The sequence below is a fragment of the Filicampus tigris genome, chromosome 18, assembly GCF_054856515.1.
Source record: "Filicampus tigris isolate MCC_2025a chromosome 18, RoL_Ftig_1.0, whole genome shotgun sequence".
Classification (NCBI taxonomy): domain Eukaryota; kingdom Metazoa; phylum Chordata; class Actinopteri; order Syngnathiformes; family Syngnathidae; genus Filicampus; species Filicampus tigris.
The window spans coordinates 5,486,342-5,498,466 of record NC_141234.1 but is presented as its reverse complement, the minus strand read 5'-3'; the positions used below and the strand labels follow the sequence as shown (position 1 = coordinate 5,498,466).

General features: G+C 49.7%; 2 protein-coding genes, 1 long non-coding RNA gene and 1 other non-coding gene across 6 annotated transcripts; 1 reads left to right on the top strand and 3 right to left on the bottom strand.

The window, feature by feature from the left end:
• Window positions 1–116: 116 nt before the first annotated feature.
• On the bottom strand, window positions 117–8,307 carry znf687b (zinc finger protein 687b). Of its 3 annotated transcripts, XM_086014284.1 has the most exons (10): window positions 8,230–8,307; window positions 5,188–7,374; window positions 4,762–5,030; window positions 4,124–4,308; window positions 3,819–3,995; window positions 3,579–3,741; window positions 3,012–3,338; window positions 2,818–2,918; window positions 2,433–2,520; window positions 117–2,154 (listed from the first exon to the last, which is right to left on the bottom strand). In XM_086014284.1, exons 2-10 carry the CDS (start codon window positions 7,358–7,360, stop codon window positions 1,561–1,563), a joined length of 4,077 nt encoding a protein of 1,358 aa, XP_085870410.1. In that variant the 5' UTR covers window positions 7,361–7,374; window positions 8,230–8,307; the 3' UTR covers window positions 117–1,560. The 3 variants fall into 3 exon arrangements, with proteins under 3 accessions (XP_085870410.1, XP_085870409.1, XP_085870408.1); XM_086014283.1 differs by having other exon boundaries at window positions 5,191–8,259; XM_086014282.1 differs by having other exon boundaries at window positions 5,188–8,257.
• On the top strand, window positions 1,013–9,773 carry LOC147132149 (uncharacterized). Its single transcript, XR_015082039.1, has 3 exons — window positions 1,013–2,177; window positions 2,323–2,496; window positions 6,944–9,773. It is a non-coding gene; the product is annotated as an uncharacterized LOC147132149 (long non-coding RNA).
• On the bottom strand, window positions 3,393–3,529 carry LOC147132151 (small nucleolar RNA SNORA13). The gene has a single exon (XR_015082291.1). It is a non-coding gene; the product is annotated as a small nucleolar RNA SNORA13 (small nucleolar RNA).
• On the bottom strand, window positions 8,766–12,009 carry psmd4a (proteasome 26S subunit ubiquitin receptor, non-ATPase 4a). Its single transcript, XM_086014286.1, has 10 exons — window positions 11,888–12,009; window positions 10,918–11,058; window positions 10,708–10,822; window positions 10,525–10,611; window positions 10,365–10,433; window positions 9,962–10,177; window positions 9,483–9,591; window positions 9,278–9,409; window positions 9,140–9,192; window positions 8,766–9,043 (listed from the first exon to the last, which is right to left on the bottom strand). Exons 1-10 carry the CDS (start codon window positions 11,911–11,913, stop codon window positions 8,873–8,875), a joined length of 1,119 nt encoding a protein of 372 aa, XP_085870412.1. The 5' UTR covers window positions 11,914–12,009; the 3' UTR covers window positions 8,766–8,872.
• Between the last annotated feature and the right edge of the window lie 116 nt (window positions 12,010–12,125).

The following is a 12,125-nucleotide window of genomic DNA, read 5'->3' as shown; positions in this document are numbered from 1 at the left end:
TTAGAAACTGCATTCATTGGGGAAAAAAAGAAATAATCACTGCCCTGTCACGAAAAAAAAACATGGAGTAGCCTACGCCTTGACTACTTTTCTTGAAAACAAGATCCAAATCAAAGTCTCTTTTTGACATTTATTCGAAAACTGCACAAAAGTGAATGTATGGCATTTTCAGCAAGCAGACCACAACCATGAAAAAAAAAAAACATGAATGTTCCACTATTATCATCCATCTATATAAATATGATATGACACATATAAAAAGATAAAAACACGACAATTTTTTTTCTTCCAAATGTTATAAAAGAAATGTGAGCATTGATACACATTGACTTCCTCCTAATAGGGTGCTTGTTTGATACTTGGAATAAAAAGGAACAGTACAGTACAAATACTACACGTATTCACATTATCATAACAAGTTAAGGTTTTTTTTCTTGTAGTGTAATAATGTATTTACAGAACAAAAACCACATACTACCCACTCCCCCCCCCCTCTTCTTCTACTGTCTTTATGAACATCACAAATTATCCTGGCCAGCTCGCAGCAGTGTTTGATAAATAATAAATATTACGAGTACAAATCCAAGTTCCAGGGAGGTCAGTAAAATGGCGGCCGTGCAGCGGAAGTGTTTCACTCAAAAGGGGAGGACGTCCAGGCATGCATCAACAAGAGTAGGATGATTAAAACATTCTAGAGCAGCGGTTCTCATAACTGGGGTCCGCAAAATAATGTGCAATAAATTATTTTATTTTTTGTATCTTTTCTTTTTTCTTTCCCAAAAGTGCAAACCTGTATTTGGGGCATGTCTTACAGAATGAGCCGATTACTCGTCCGTATCTTAGCTTTGGACCAATTAAAAGCTCTGATGTACTTGGTTCGCTACTTATGTTTTTGTATTCTTTCTATAACACTCTTAAGATGAAAAAATCAGTAATCAAACGGATACACCTAATGTTTGTGCACTGAATTTTAAATAGTGTTATGAGATTTTTTTGGGGGGGGGGGGCGGGGGGGATATTTACAGTTGACAATGTAAAAGGAGTTGGATGCCGGCGTCAATGACTTGTTTTTCCGCTGTTCGCGATAGGCCTCCATCCCTTTAACCCTACGAATGCCGGTGTTTTTGTTTTTTTTTTAAATACGGATTTGTGATTAGCTACCCACAAATGCATTTTTAAAATGTTTATTCAGCCTCAAGTATTCGCTCAAAAACGTCACTAGTTTCCTTTTTGTAACATCTAATATAGCAGTATTGCTTTGGCGCCATCTTATAGCATCTTGGTGCCACGTTAGTAGAAGTGAGAGTATTAATGTCATTGGGACAGGCTATTGCACTGTCAAACAGAAAAGTAGTGCTTTGCCGCCATCTTATGGAATTGAATTCAATTGAATTTGTTACGCCTTTCCATTGAACAGGTCAATAATTCCAATCGCATTCAGGGGTGTGCACGGTATTTATGCTTAGTTGGCGTTAGGATGATGAGAGGGTCTTCAGAAAAATCTCTCCCCTGCACCCAAAAAGTTTGAGAACCTTTGTTCTAGACTGGCTCGGTTGCATTCTACTGGGGCTTGTCCGTCTTGTGTGCGGTGAGGAAGGCCATGCCGTGGGTCCGGAAGTGGGTGTTGAGGTCCGAGGCCTTGTCGAAGCGCCGCCCGCACACCCTGCAGATCAGGTTGCCGTCGGCGTCCTCGCCCAGAGCTTGAGGCGAGGCGGCGCCGGCATGGGGCGAGCCGTCCGGGGATGCTCGTCCCGCGCCGCGGTCGGCCTCTCCCTGGGCGTCCCGCACGCGGTGGCTGATGAAGCGGTGCCGGCCCAGCGAGCCGGCCGAGGCGAAGCACACGCCGCACTGCAGGCACTGGAAGGAGGCGGTGTCGGCGCGGTGCTGCGGGATGTGGCGCTGGAACTCGGCGCCGTCCTCCGTGGAGAAGCCGCACGGCACGCAGCGGAACACGCTGCCGCTCTCGTCCTCCGGTTCGGCCGAGGCCCGGGTTCTCTTGGCGGGGCCCGCGCCCCCTTCCTCGCCGTCCTCCGGGGCATTGTCTTCCTCGTCCGCTGGCCTGCCGCCGGGAGCAGCGCCCTCGCCGTCCTGTTCGGAAGAGCTGCCGGGACCTTCCGCGCCCGTGGCGGCACGTTTCCTGGTCATCGGGGCCGCCTGAAGAGCAGAGTTGCAAAAAGGTTAGCAATAATATTTTCACACTGAACTGGCCGCCAAGTGAAATTTGTCACACATGCTAGCTTTACAGATGTTTACTTTTTTTTTTTTTTTAACCAGTCACCTGGTACCTCTTCTGTGATGCATTTCAATTTTTTTTTTTTCAAGCTAACACTAGCACCAACTTTGGGACCAAGTGACTGAGCGCTGAAAGCCAGCAAACAAGATGGCGGCTCTGCTTGAAACGCGGCAGATGAGGAGCAAGGGAACCAACTCACCTGTCCGTCGGTGCCTCTGTGCTTGAGCCGGATGTGTTTGTCCAGCAGGAAGCGGCTGCCAAAGGTACGTTTACCCTCCGTGCAATACCTGCCACAATATTTAATAATTAGGACTGCTTTTATAATCATTAAAGAACTAAACAGAAAAAAACATTGGAACCACACATGTACAATATAGTGACATACAGTGTTTCAAAAAATGACTGACAATCAAGTATTTGTAAATCTAATTATCCGATGGTGAGATGCTGTGTCGCTGTGTGAAAATACGCCAAGTTGCGGCAAAATTTCTGGGTCTTGTGTGAAAGGCCAGATGAGCGAAATCTTGAGCAACTTAGCAAGATCTCCGCGTGCTCATGTTTGTCGAATTAGCTTCCAGACTTACTGGCAATGGAAGACCCTTTTGTTGCCCTCATGAATGACTCTCTCGTGGCGTCTGAGGCTGGACGACGTGCTGAAGTTCCCCCCGCAAATGCGACACGGGAACTGTGGCGGTGGAGAAACAAAACAAGACAACATTGAGTAGATGTTATTTTTTTAAAAAAAAATTTTTTTTTAAAAGGCCAGCATCAGCGGCACCTTTCCGTGCTCCATCTTGACGTGGCTGATATAGTCGTCATTGTCGTTGAAGGTGCTCTGGCACTGCGGGCACGTCCACTCGGTGGGGGCGCCGGGCGTGGCCCCCGCGGGCCCCGAGCCGGGCCCCTCGTAGTCTTCGTCCCCATCGTCGTCATCTTCCTCCTCCTCGTCATCGTCCTCTTCCTCCTCGTGATCTCGCCCCCAGTCCTCGCCGTCGGAGTTGTCGGGCTTGGTGGAGGGTTTGGCCTTGGGAGCGGCTGCGGGGACGGCGGCGACTGGGGTATCGGAAGCGGCTTCCTGTTTTGCCGCGGGGCCTCTGTGCGCCGTCTGAAGGGCGGGATGAGTCTTCGGTTAACCCACGTTGGACAATTACGCGGTAGCACTTGTACTTGGCATGGAACTTAAGACAAGGTATCATGAGGAGAAACCTTGCCAAGGCCGATCCAAGCAACTTCATGTTTGCCTTTGTTGACACCGCGCTCCGTATGGGAGGCAAAGAGCGGGCAACACTTAAGGCGCAAAACACGAGATGCCGTTTTGCTGCGTGAACCCCGAGCGGTGACTCGCCTTGATGTGCTCCATCATGGAGCCTTTCTGCGCGTACAGCTTGGTGCAGTCGGGACACTTGAACACGTGCACCTTTTGCTTGGCCAGATGCGTGTCAAAGTGCATGTAGAGCAAGGGCTTCTGGGTGAAAACCGTGTCGCACATCACACACTTGTAGATCATCCTGCCAAGAGACGATGATGAGCGATGAGAGTGAAGCGGGCGGAAACCAAGAGGAAGCCAAGCGTGCGGCGCTTGTACTTGGCCTGTCCGCTGGCGAGCGCCGGGTGCTGCGTGCCGATGTGGGTCTGGGCGCTCGGGGCCGACTTGAAGGCCATGGGGCAGCTGGGGCATTTGTGGAACACCTCACAGTGAGCTGTCTGGATATGAGACTTTATGGAGTTCAAGCCGCCAAACACCACCTGGCAGCTGGAGCATCTTCAACCAAGCACATGCCGCCAAAAAGGCTCAGAAAATGTTGGGGTGGAGGGGGGGTAAGGATCAAGCATCAAACAAACAGCAGGCGGCCACGATTTTTGGCGGTCCGTCCCGAGCTGTGCGCTTACCTGTAGCCGATCCGCCTGGCAAAATGCAGGCAGGCCTCGTCCAGGTGGGTCTGGAAGCCGGCCTGCCGGGCCACGCCCCCGCACTCGGGGCACACGTGGGGCGCCTTGTGCTTGTGGATCCTCTGGTGGGCGGAGACGGCGCACGAGTTGGGCAGCATCATGGGCGGGGAGCACTGGGAGCACGTCTGGAACACGAGGAGAAAGCGGAACAAAAAATAGAATTTTAAGAGAGATGGAAAATCTTTAGTTATACTGTAAGTTTCTTCACTCGTGATCAAGATCCACCGCCACTTTCAAGCAAACTTGTTAGCCTCTGATGAGTAGCACATTCTTGATTGCTAGTTGAAGCTGTTGATATAGTGTTGGGGTTATCTTGGGCATTTGTGTTTGCTGATGTGTAGTGCTTCCTTCTGAACTGAAAATTCTTTGTCTTCATAGGCACTCACTGAGGAACGCCCCCCTCAAAACAAGCTAATTTCATTGAGGCTAGTACCGGTCGGGTGCAAAGATAATTTGATGAAAGTGATTGAAAATCCTGTGAACTGTTGAGAGCCACCCGATTTTTCACCTTCAAACGGATTCAACGCTCTTTTGCTGTCAATTACTCAAATTTGCAGAGTCCGGTCACGTGACCTCACCGAATTGGGTGCGGCTCTGATCTGCTGGAAGTGTGTGACCAGCGCCGCCTTGCCCGAGAACTGCGTCTGGCACTCAGGACACTTGTAGTTGTTGTACTGCAGGTTCTCAGCCTTCTTGCAGGGCAGCGGCATCAGCGCCTGCGGTCCCTGAGGGGCGCGGCGGACCTGTCGGGTCGGACCTCCGGCGGGCGCCGCCGCGCCGTCCTTCATCGGGCTGGAGCCGGCGGCTGACGAGGTGGCGGTGGAGGGCGACGAAGAGGAAAGTACACCTGATGGGAAGTCAAGGAAGTCAGGCGTTAGAGAGGTGGACTTTGGTTTGTTTTTATTTAGACCATCGAAACTAAATTGCACTTCTCCACCGCGCAGTAGTAGTTCCCCCCCCCCCCCCCCCCCCACTCGTAATTTGTGTCGTGTTTTTGTGCTTACTACCGACGGGCGTGACGTCCTGCTGTCCGATCATCTGCTCCACGGTGACGGGCCTCATGACCAGGTGCGAGCACTGCATGACCAGGCCTCGCTCCTTGTGTTCGCGGGCATGCAGCAGAAGGCTGCACTTGTTGAAGAAGGCCAGCCGCTTGGCGCAGTGGTTGCACGTCACCTCGATGCGCAGGGAGCGCCGGTCGTAGTGGCGCGCCAGGCTTCGCTCCAAGGCGAAGGCGTCGCCGCACTCCAGGCAGCGGTAGCCCGACGCCGGCAGAGGGAGCCCCCATTCGGGGGGCGGCGGCGCCGACAGGTCCGGCTTGTAGCTGGGCAACAGGTTTTTGCTGTTGAGGATCTTGTTGAAAGCCTCCACCAGGCTGGACTGGCTACGGGAGATGACGGCACCCGAGCTGTTCACGATGGACGCGGGCTTATTTGACTGCGGGGTACCCCCCGCGCCGTTGGGCGACCCCTTGGCGGCCGTCCGCACGCTGATCCCGGAGAACTTTGGCGACGATGCCACGGCGGGAGTGGAGGGCAGAGCGGCGGATTTTGTGATATTAACAGCGGTGACGGAAACCTTCGCCTTGTCGGAGGTGGCCATTTTGTTTTGTACTTTGGTGGCTGCGGCAAGCATGACGCTGCTGGCGGCAAGTGTGGACACCGGCAAGGCGTTTAAGGCGCTGACATTCTGCTGCTGGTCAGTCTTTTGAGCTTTGTTTGCCAACGCCTTGCGCTCACCGCCCCCTTTCGAGTCGGGGCCTTTGCCTGCGGCGGCACCCTTAGGGGCCACCCTCGTCACCGTTCTGGTGATGCCGCCCGTGGATGTCTTGATGGTCTTTATTCGCACTTTGAGGGGCCGCGAGGGAGCCCCGGGAGCGGCCGGTGCGGCGACTACGCCACCCTCTGGGGCGATGGCTTTGGGCTTGCCCTCGTCCGCCTCAGTCTTCTCCTCGCATGCGTTTTCTGGCTTGTCAACGTTCCCATCAGCCGCCTTGTCCGTCCCGTTCCCCACCTCCATTTCCTCCTCCTCCTCCTTGGGCTCCCTCAGCTCAGACGGAGGCGGTGTGGAGGCCACAGCGGGGCTGGAACACATTTTGGTGGACACCACTTGAGCGGTTGACTTGGGCGCCTCCGGTTCGGGGCTCTCCGGCGAATCCCTCTCCTCGATAACGTGCTCCGGGTGCTTCTCCTCCGGCTGAGGGGTCTCGTTCCCCGCAGAGGCCGACTCGGCGGTCAGAGACGCCCCCTGGGGGGTGTACCCTGGCTTTGGGTGAGGCGTAGTGGACGACGTAGGCTGGGTTAGATCCTTGTAACGACGGTTCATCTGAGTGGAAACCGGCGAGTCCGGGTTCTCCTGGATAACCAGTGGACTGTCCAAATCTGCGTCTGAATCCTCCTCCTCTTCCTCCTCCATCTGCTGGTGCTGATAGTCCGCCATTTTGGGGGCTCCGTTAAAAGGCTTGACGTGTGATGAAAGGGCGGCAGGTGGGGCAGGAAGAGGCTTTGCGGGCGGGAAGTAAGATGGGGCCAGTCCTGCAGAAGATCCGGAGGGTAGCGCCGCTTTGAGGCTGTCCGCTCTCTCCTGCCCCACTTCCTGCTGCTGCTGCAGGAGCTGCATCTTTCTCGCCCGGCCCACCGGATCTCCAGAACCGGGGCCCAGGAGAGGCTTCAGTCTGTTAAAAATGTTCCCTCCCTGCTTGGTGGACTTGGCAATTGCGCCCACGCCTGAAGTTTCCGCTGACGCTTTCGGGGTATTCAGGGGCCACGGGGCGCCATTGGACTGGCTGACGGAAAGCGATGCAGAGACGCCGGACACCCCGAAACCGTTGTGGTTGAGAACGTCAGAATCCGCCATCCCACCCAGACGAGGACCCACGTCGACCCCGGCGATTACGTCGATGGCATCCGGTTCTGCGTCTCCGTCTTCTTCGCCCGCTGCTGTCTCGGTACGCACTTTGTTTTTTACAATCACGCTTACGATGGACGTATCCCCCTGTGGGTCCGAGGGACTGGGCAACCCCACTGTGTTGTCTGTCTTCCCCAGAGGCGCCCCGCTGGGCCCGTGAGGTCCCTCCGCCTCATCCGGTGCAGACTGAATGGCCTCCTTGGCGTCAATGTCCGGAATGTCAAACGCTGCCAGCAGGTCATCGAAATCTGGGGTCTTCATGTCCCCCATTACGGGATTAACGCCTAGAAAAAGGAAAGTGACAGAGCCTTCAAGTGACAGTTGCCCACCTTTGCAACTCGCCCTACTGAAATCTGTGATTATGTTGACCTCGAAAACCCTGGACTGCACCCCAATCACAGGCAACATACACACAAACAGCTATGCAATGAGCCTAACCTCACATGCACTTTTGGGGGGAATGTGGGAGAAAAACAGCATACCTGGGGAAAACCTATACAAGTACGGGAATAATGTAAAAACTCCAGACAGGAGCCAGATTCGAACCCAGTACATTTGACTGCTAGGCAGACCTGCTAACCACTAGTGGACCATCTTCAATATAATCTAATTATATTTTAACACAACAATACAATTTTAATATCGGCTGGTGTGACAATTAGCAAGTATAATTGCTTTTTTACATTAATTTTTATTTTCTACAAAGAGGCCAGAGTGACATCGGTTAGCATTAGCCAACTAGCCCGCTAGCATCCAAACCCCTCCTTCGGCGTATATTTCACTATGAATGGGAGGCAAATACGGCTTCTTTGTTGGTTTTAATACGCGTCGGACAATAAGGTAATTGCGAACGGGGCGGCCGTCCGAGCGTAGCCGCCTTCCGCTGCTGCGACATCGGCCCCTTAAAGCCCGAGCGACACCCCCCTTTCCCCAACGTCGGACTGCTGGCTAGCTGGCCAAAGAGACGGAGAAGAAGGGGGTCACCGAGCTAACAGGCTAGTCTTCGCCATTAGGAGAAAAATTGCACTACAACCAAAGGATGGAGTGACAGTCACTAGAAGCCTTCGACGATGGCGTGACGTGGGACGGCCAGGGTGAGGATTCTCGAGTTCATAAATGAGGCGTTTTTGATTGTTTACCTGGACGTGCGATTTCCGACTATCCTTAGCTCGGGTTGCAGCTGAAATCGCAAGCGCTTCCCGTCACGTGACGGCGGCCTTCCAATCAGGAATGTCAAAATGTCCCGGACCGCATTGTTTAGACTCGCACGAAAATGGAAAAAAATATTCACAGTACTGTATTTACATGAGTACATTTGCTTTAATACTACACACTGTATGCACGCTAATGATAACTTAGCATTGCATTGGCAATTTAAAATCAATATTTTTTTTTTAGTTCATATTAAAAAATAGGGGGGTCACTTGGGTGACCTGTTACAATTTAAATTTACTATTGATGATGATCAAGCAGTTTGTGTCCTTTTTAATTGAAGTAATAATTGAGTAGTGATGAATACCTATATTTTAATGTATAATTCCATCATTAATTTAATTAAAAAAATACATTATCAGTATGATATGGCATGGTGGCCTAGTGGTTAGTGATGCGTGGTTTTTTTCTGTACTGCAGCTACCTTACCAGCAGCCCTAATAAGGAAAAGTGCTCCAGAAAATGGATGTATGCTTATTTATTGGGGTTCTTTAAAGTGTCACAAAAAAGGTGGTAGATAACATTACTGTGCGGTTCATGATCGTATTTTCACGTCTAATGGCTGTCGACTCATTTCTTCTTCTCGTCATCTTTTTTGGCATCAGACTTGCTGCCCGTCTGGGAGGCCAGGGAGCCCATGGCATTGCGGATTGCTTCGTTGTTGGGGTCCACGCCGGGCAGGTTCTCCAGCACGCTCTGCAGGAACTCTGGGTCCTGCATTACGTCGTAGTCGTCTTCCTCCTGAGCGAGTATGCAAAAGCGATTAGCTTATCTGTATGGGCTTATCATTCACCTTTAGAGCGATAGAAAGACACAAAACAATGTAGCCTTGCGTACCTTGACCGAGTCTGTAGCCTCCATTGGAACACCTGTGTCCATCTCACTATACTCTGTTATATGAAAAGACGGGAGGGGGGGGGTATTATTGCGGTGCCCGAAAAGATGCCTCACTCCTCTGCAGTTGAGTGAACTGACCTCCTCCGGCGAGAGACATTTGCATGGCGTAGGCGATCTGCTCCTCCTCCGTCATGCTGCTGAAGTCGGGTATGACGGCGGCGCCCGTCTCAGGCTGAGACACGGACATCTTCAGTAAAGCCTCTTCTGATTCTGTAGGGGCGGGGAAAGAGATATTTGACGACATGTTCTGCTACTCTTGTTAGGCGCTCTGGATAGTGCGTACCATCCGCTGCAGGCATGGGCACGCTGCCCTCAGTCACCGACGCAGCTGCGGCTCTGTGGGCCTCCTCCTCCTGCCTCTGACGCTGCTCCTCCATGGACACGCGCAAGGCCTATAAAAACATGCTCGGAATGTTATCACCGGAACGCAAGGATGGAACTCAAAGTATGTTGCGTTTATTTAGCCCTTTCCCTCAATAACTGGTTACGTAAAATGTATCAATTTTTTGGACATGGATGTTTCATCAAAAATACTCAAATGAAACATATTCAACTATAATGAAATGAATTACATTTATTCACGTTTCATAAAGGTTAATTTATTGATTGTAAATAATGGTTGATCTATGGCAAATAAAATAAAAATCAGTAAAGTTACCAATTGTACTGTAAATTTTCAGCAATTTATTGTACATAATGAAATAAACAATAGTCACGCGCCACGTCTCTCTCAAGTACTGACATCATGTCGTGTCGGCTTACCAGGGCGAGTTCCGGGTCAGCGCTGGGGTCGACGCCAAACTCAAAGTCGCTGGCGCCGAGGCCCATCATGGCGCCACCCTCGCCGGCCAGGATGGGCGAGGAGAGCAGGGCGTCGGCCAGGCTGGGCCCCGGGGGCACCGTGACCAGGTGAGAGCCCGCACCCTCCTTGCCATTAAGTGTGTTGATGAAGGCCGTCAGCTTCTCTGTGTTCAACTCCTGAATCCGTACGATAACATACCTTAAGTGTAGCATTTGCAACTAAAAAGTCCTTTAGCTATCTTTAATGGCAATTGAAGAATGCATTTGTTTTCCAAATTTTGTTCCAAAAATACAACGAAAAAACATTGAGTTGTTAATACGAAAAAATGATTAAAGTACACAAGAAAAAATAAATTCTCCTCACCTCCTCTCCAAAGTTGATAATATCCACATTCACCTTCTCCTTTTTCAAGCGCTTTGCCATTTTGACAAGCTGTCACACACAAAATAAAAATTTAATTGGAGTCAGTTGTGTAAAAATAAATAAATAAATAAATAAAAACACACACTAGACTAGAACTCACTTCCTTTTCATTATCCTCCACGGGACTCCCCACAAAGGCGATGATGCGCATCTTGTGATTTTTACCTTGACGATGCTTTAAGGCCAACTACACAAGAACACAAACACACAGTCCATTTAGTTGTCGTGCCCAAACACACACAAACTGTAGCAGAGTTACATTAATTTTGAACGGGATACACACATGAGCTACTCGAATGCCCGTGCAGAAGCAGATATTCCCTCGGGGCTGGACGGCATGAAGTTTGGACAGAATGCGTCCAGAATCTGGCGTCAACGTGGTCAGCACTTCACAGTTACTAGGACAAATGAGCACAGTCAGTTTCAGAATATCCACTGTATATATAGTGACAAGTCCCCAAAATCCAGTTTGGGAGCATTGAGGGTTTCTTACTTGGCCATGGTGATGAGGCCCACGTTGTTCTCGGGGTTACTGCGTGTTTTGGAGTGACACACGATGTTGACGGCATCTTGTTGAGCTTGCAGCCTCGTGGGTAGAAAGTCGCCATTTCGCATGTACTCGCTGTTGTCCACGCTGGTGACAACAAACAAATCCATTTGACTGGCTAGTCTAATGAGTTTTAGTATTAGAAAAAAAACACCATTATGAAAATGAAGTTGTACATTTTCTAGCTAAAAGGTTGTATATTTCGAGATTGAAGTTGCAATGTTGGGATAATGCAATTTTACATAATAAAAAAGCTTTTTTTCTAGAAAAACGTTTTTTCAAGATGAGTCATAATACTCTGAGAATAGTCATACATTTTTGAGTCTGTGTGTGGGGGATATTTTCGAGAGAAAGTCTTGTGAGAATAAAGTTGTATGTTTTAGAGAAGAAAATTCTACTAGATAAAAAAAAAAAAAAAAAAAATCAGAATTTTCGACTTGTTGTAATTTTACAAGAATACGGTTATCCTCCAAATAACCAATTAAGTGTAATAAAAGTACATATTCCACTATTTCACTAATTCCAGCCCACGTTGTAGTCCTTTGAAGTTGGGCCCCGTCAAACTTGCAAAGATTAGCAATGGTGTGATTATTCTTAAGGTTTTACTTGTCAGTGACTTGACGTTGATAAGTGTTAGGTTATGATTCATGCTGAAAGCTCTCAAATGTAGAATACGAACGAATGAGACGTTATAATTATAAACTCAATAGGGTTAGCAACCAGCTAGCATTGGCTAAATGACTCAGCCGCTCCTAGCCATCAAAATCTGGAATGAAATTTTCTCACTCGTTCGACGTGGATATTAATACCGAATTTAACACGAGTTATTTTTATCCAAACCGTTTAATATCAGTTAATCGCGCAAGGCGTTTGAAGGGCGGAAAGCGAGTTACAATAACAATACTGTGCTCCTTACCAGACCATAGTACTTTCGAGCACCATTTTGGAAATTTGTTGTTGATTCTAGCGGCGGTCTTAAAAGCTCACAGCCCATTGGCCGGAAGTTGAGCAAGGCCGCCCATGATTGGCCGCAGTTTCTACTGTCTTGTATGTGATTGGTGGATGAGCGTTCCATTAAAACGTCACCGGTCTAAACAAACGATGAAGTCGTCGTCATAGAGAATAAAGGAATAATTACATTCAAATTACGTTAT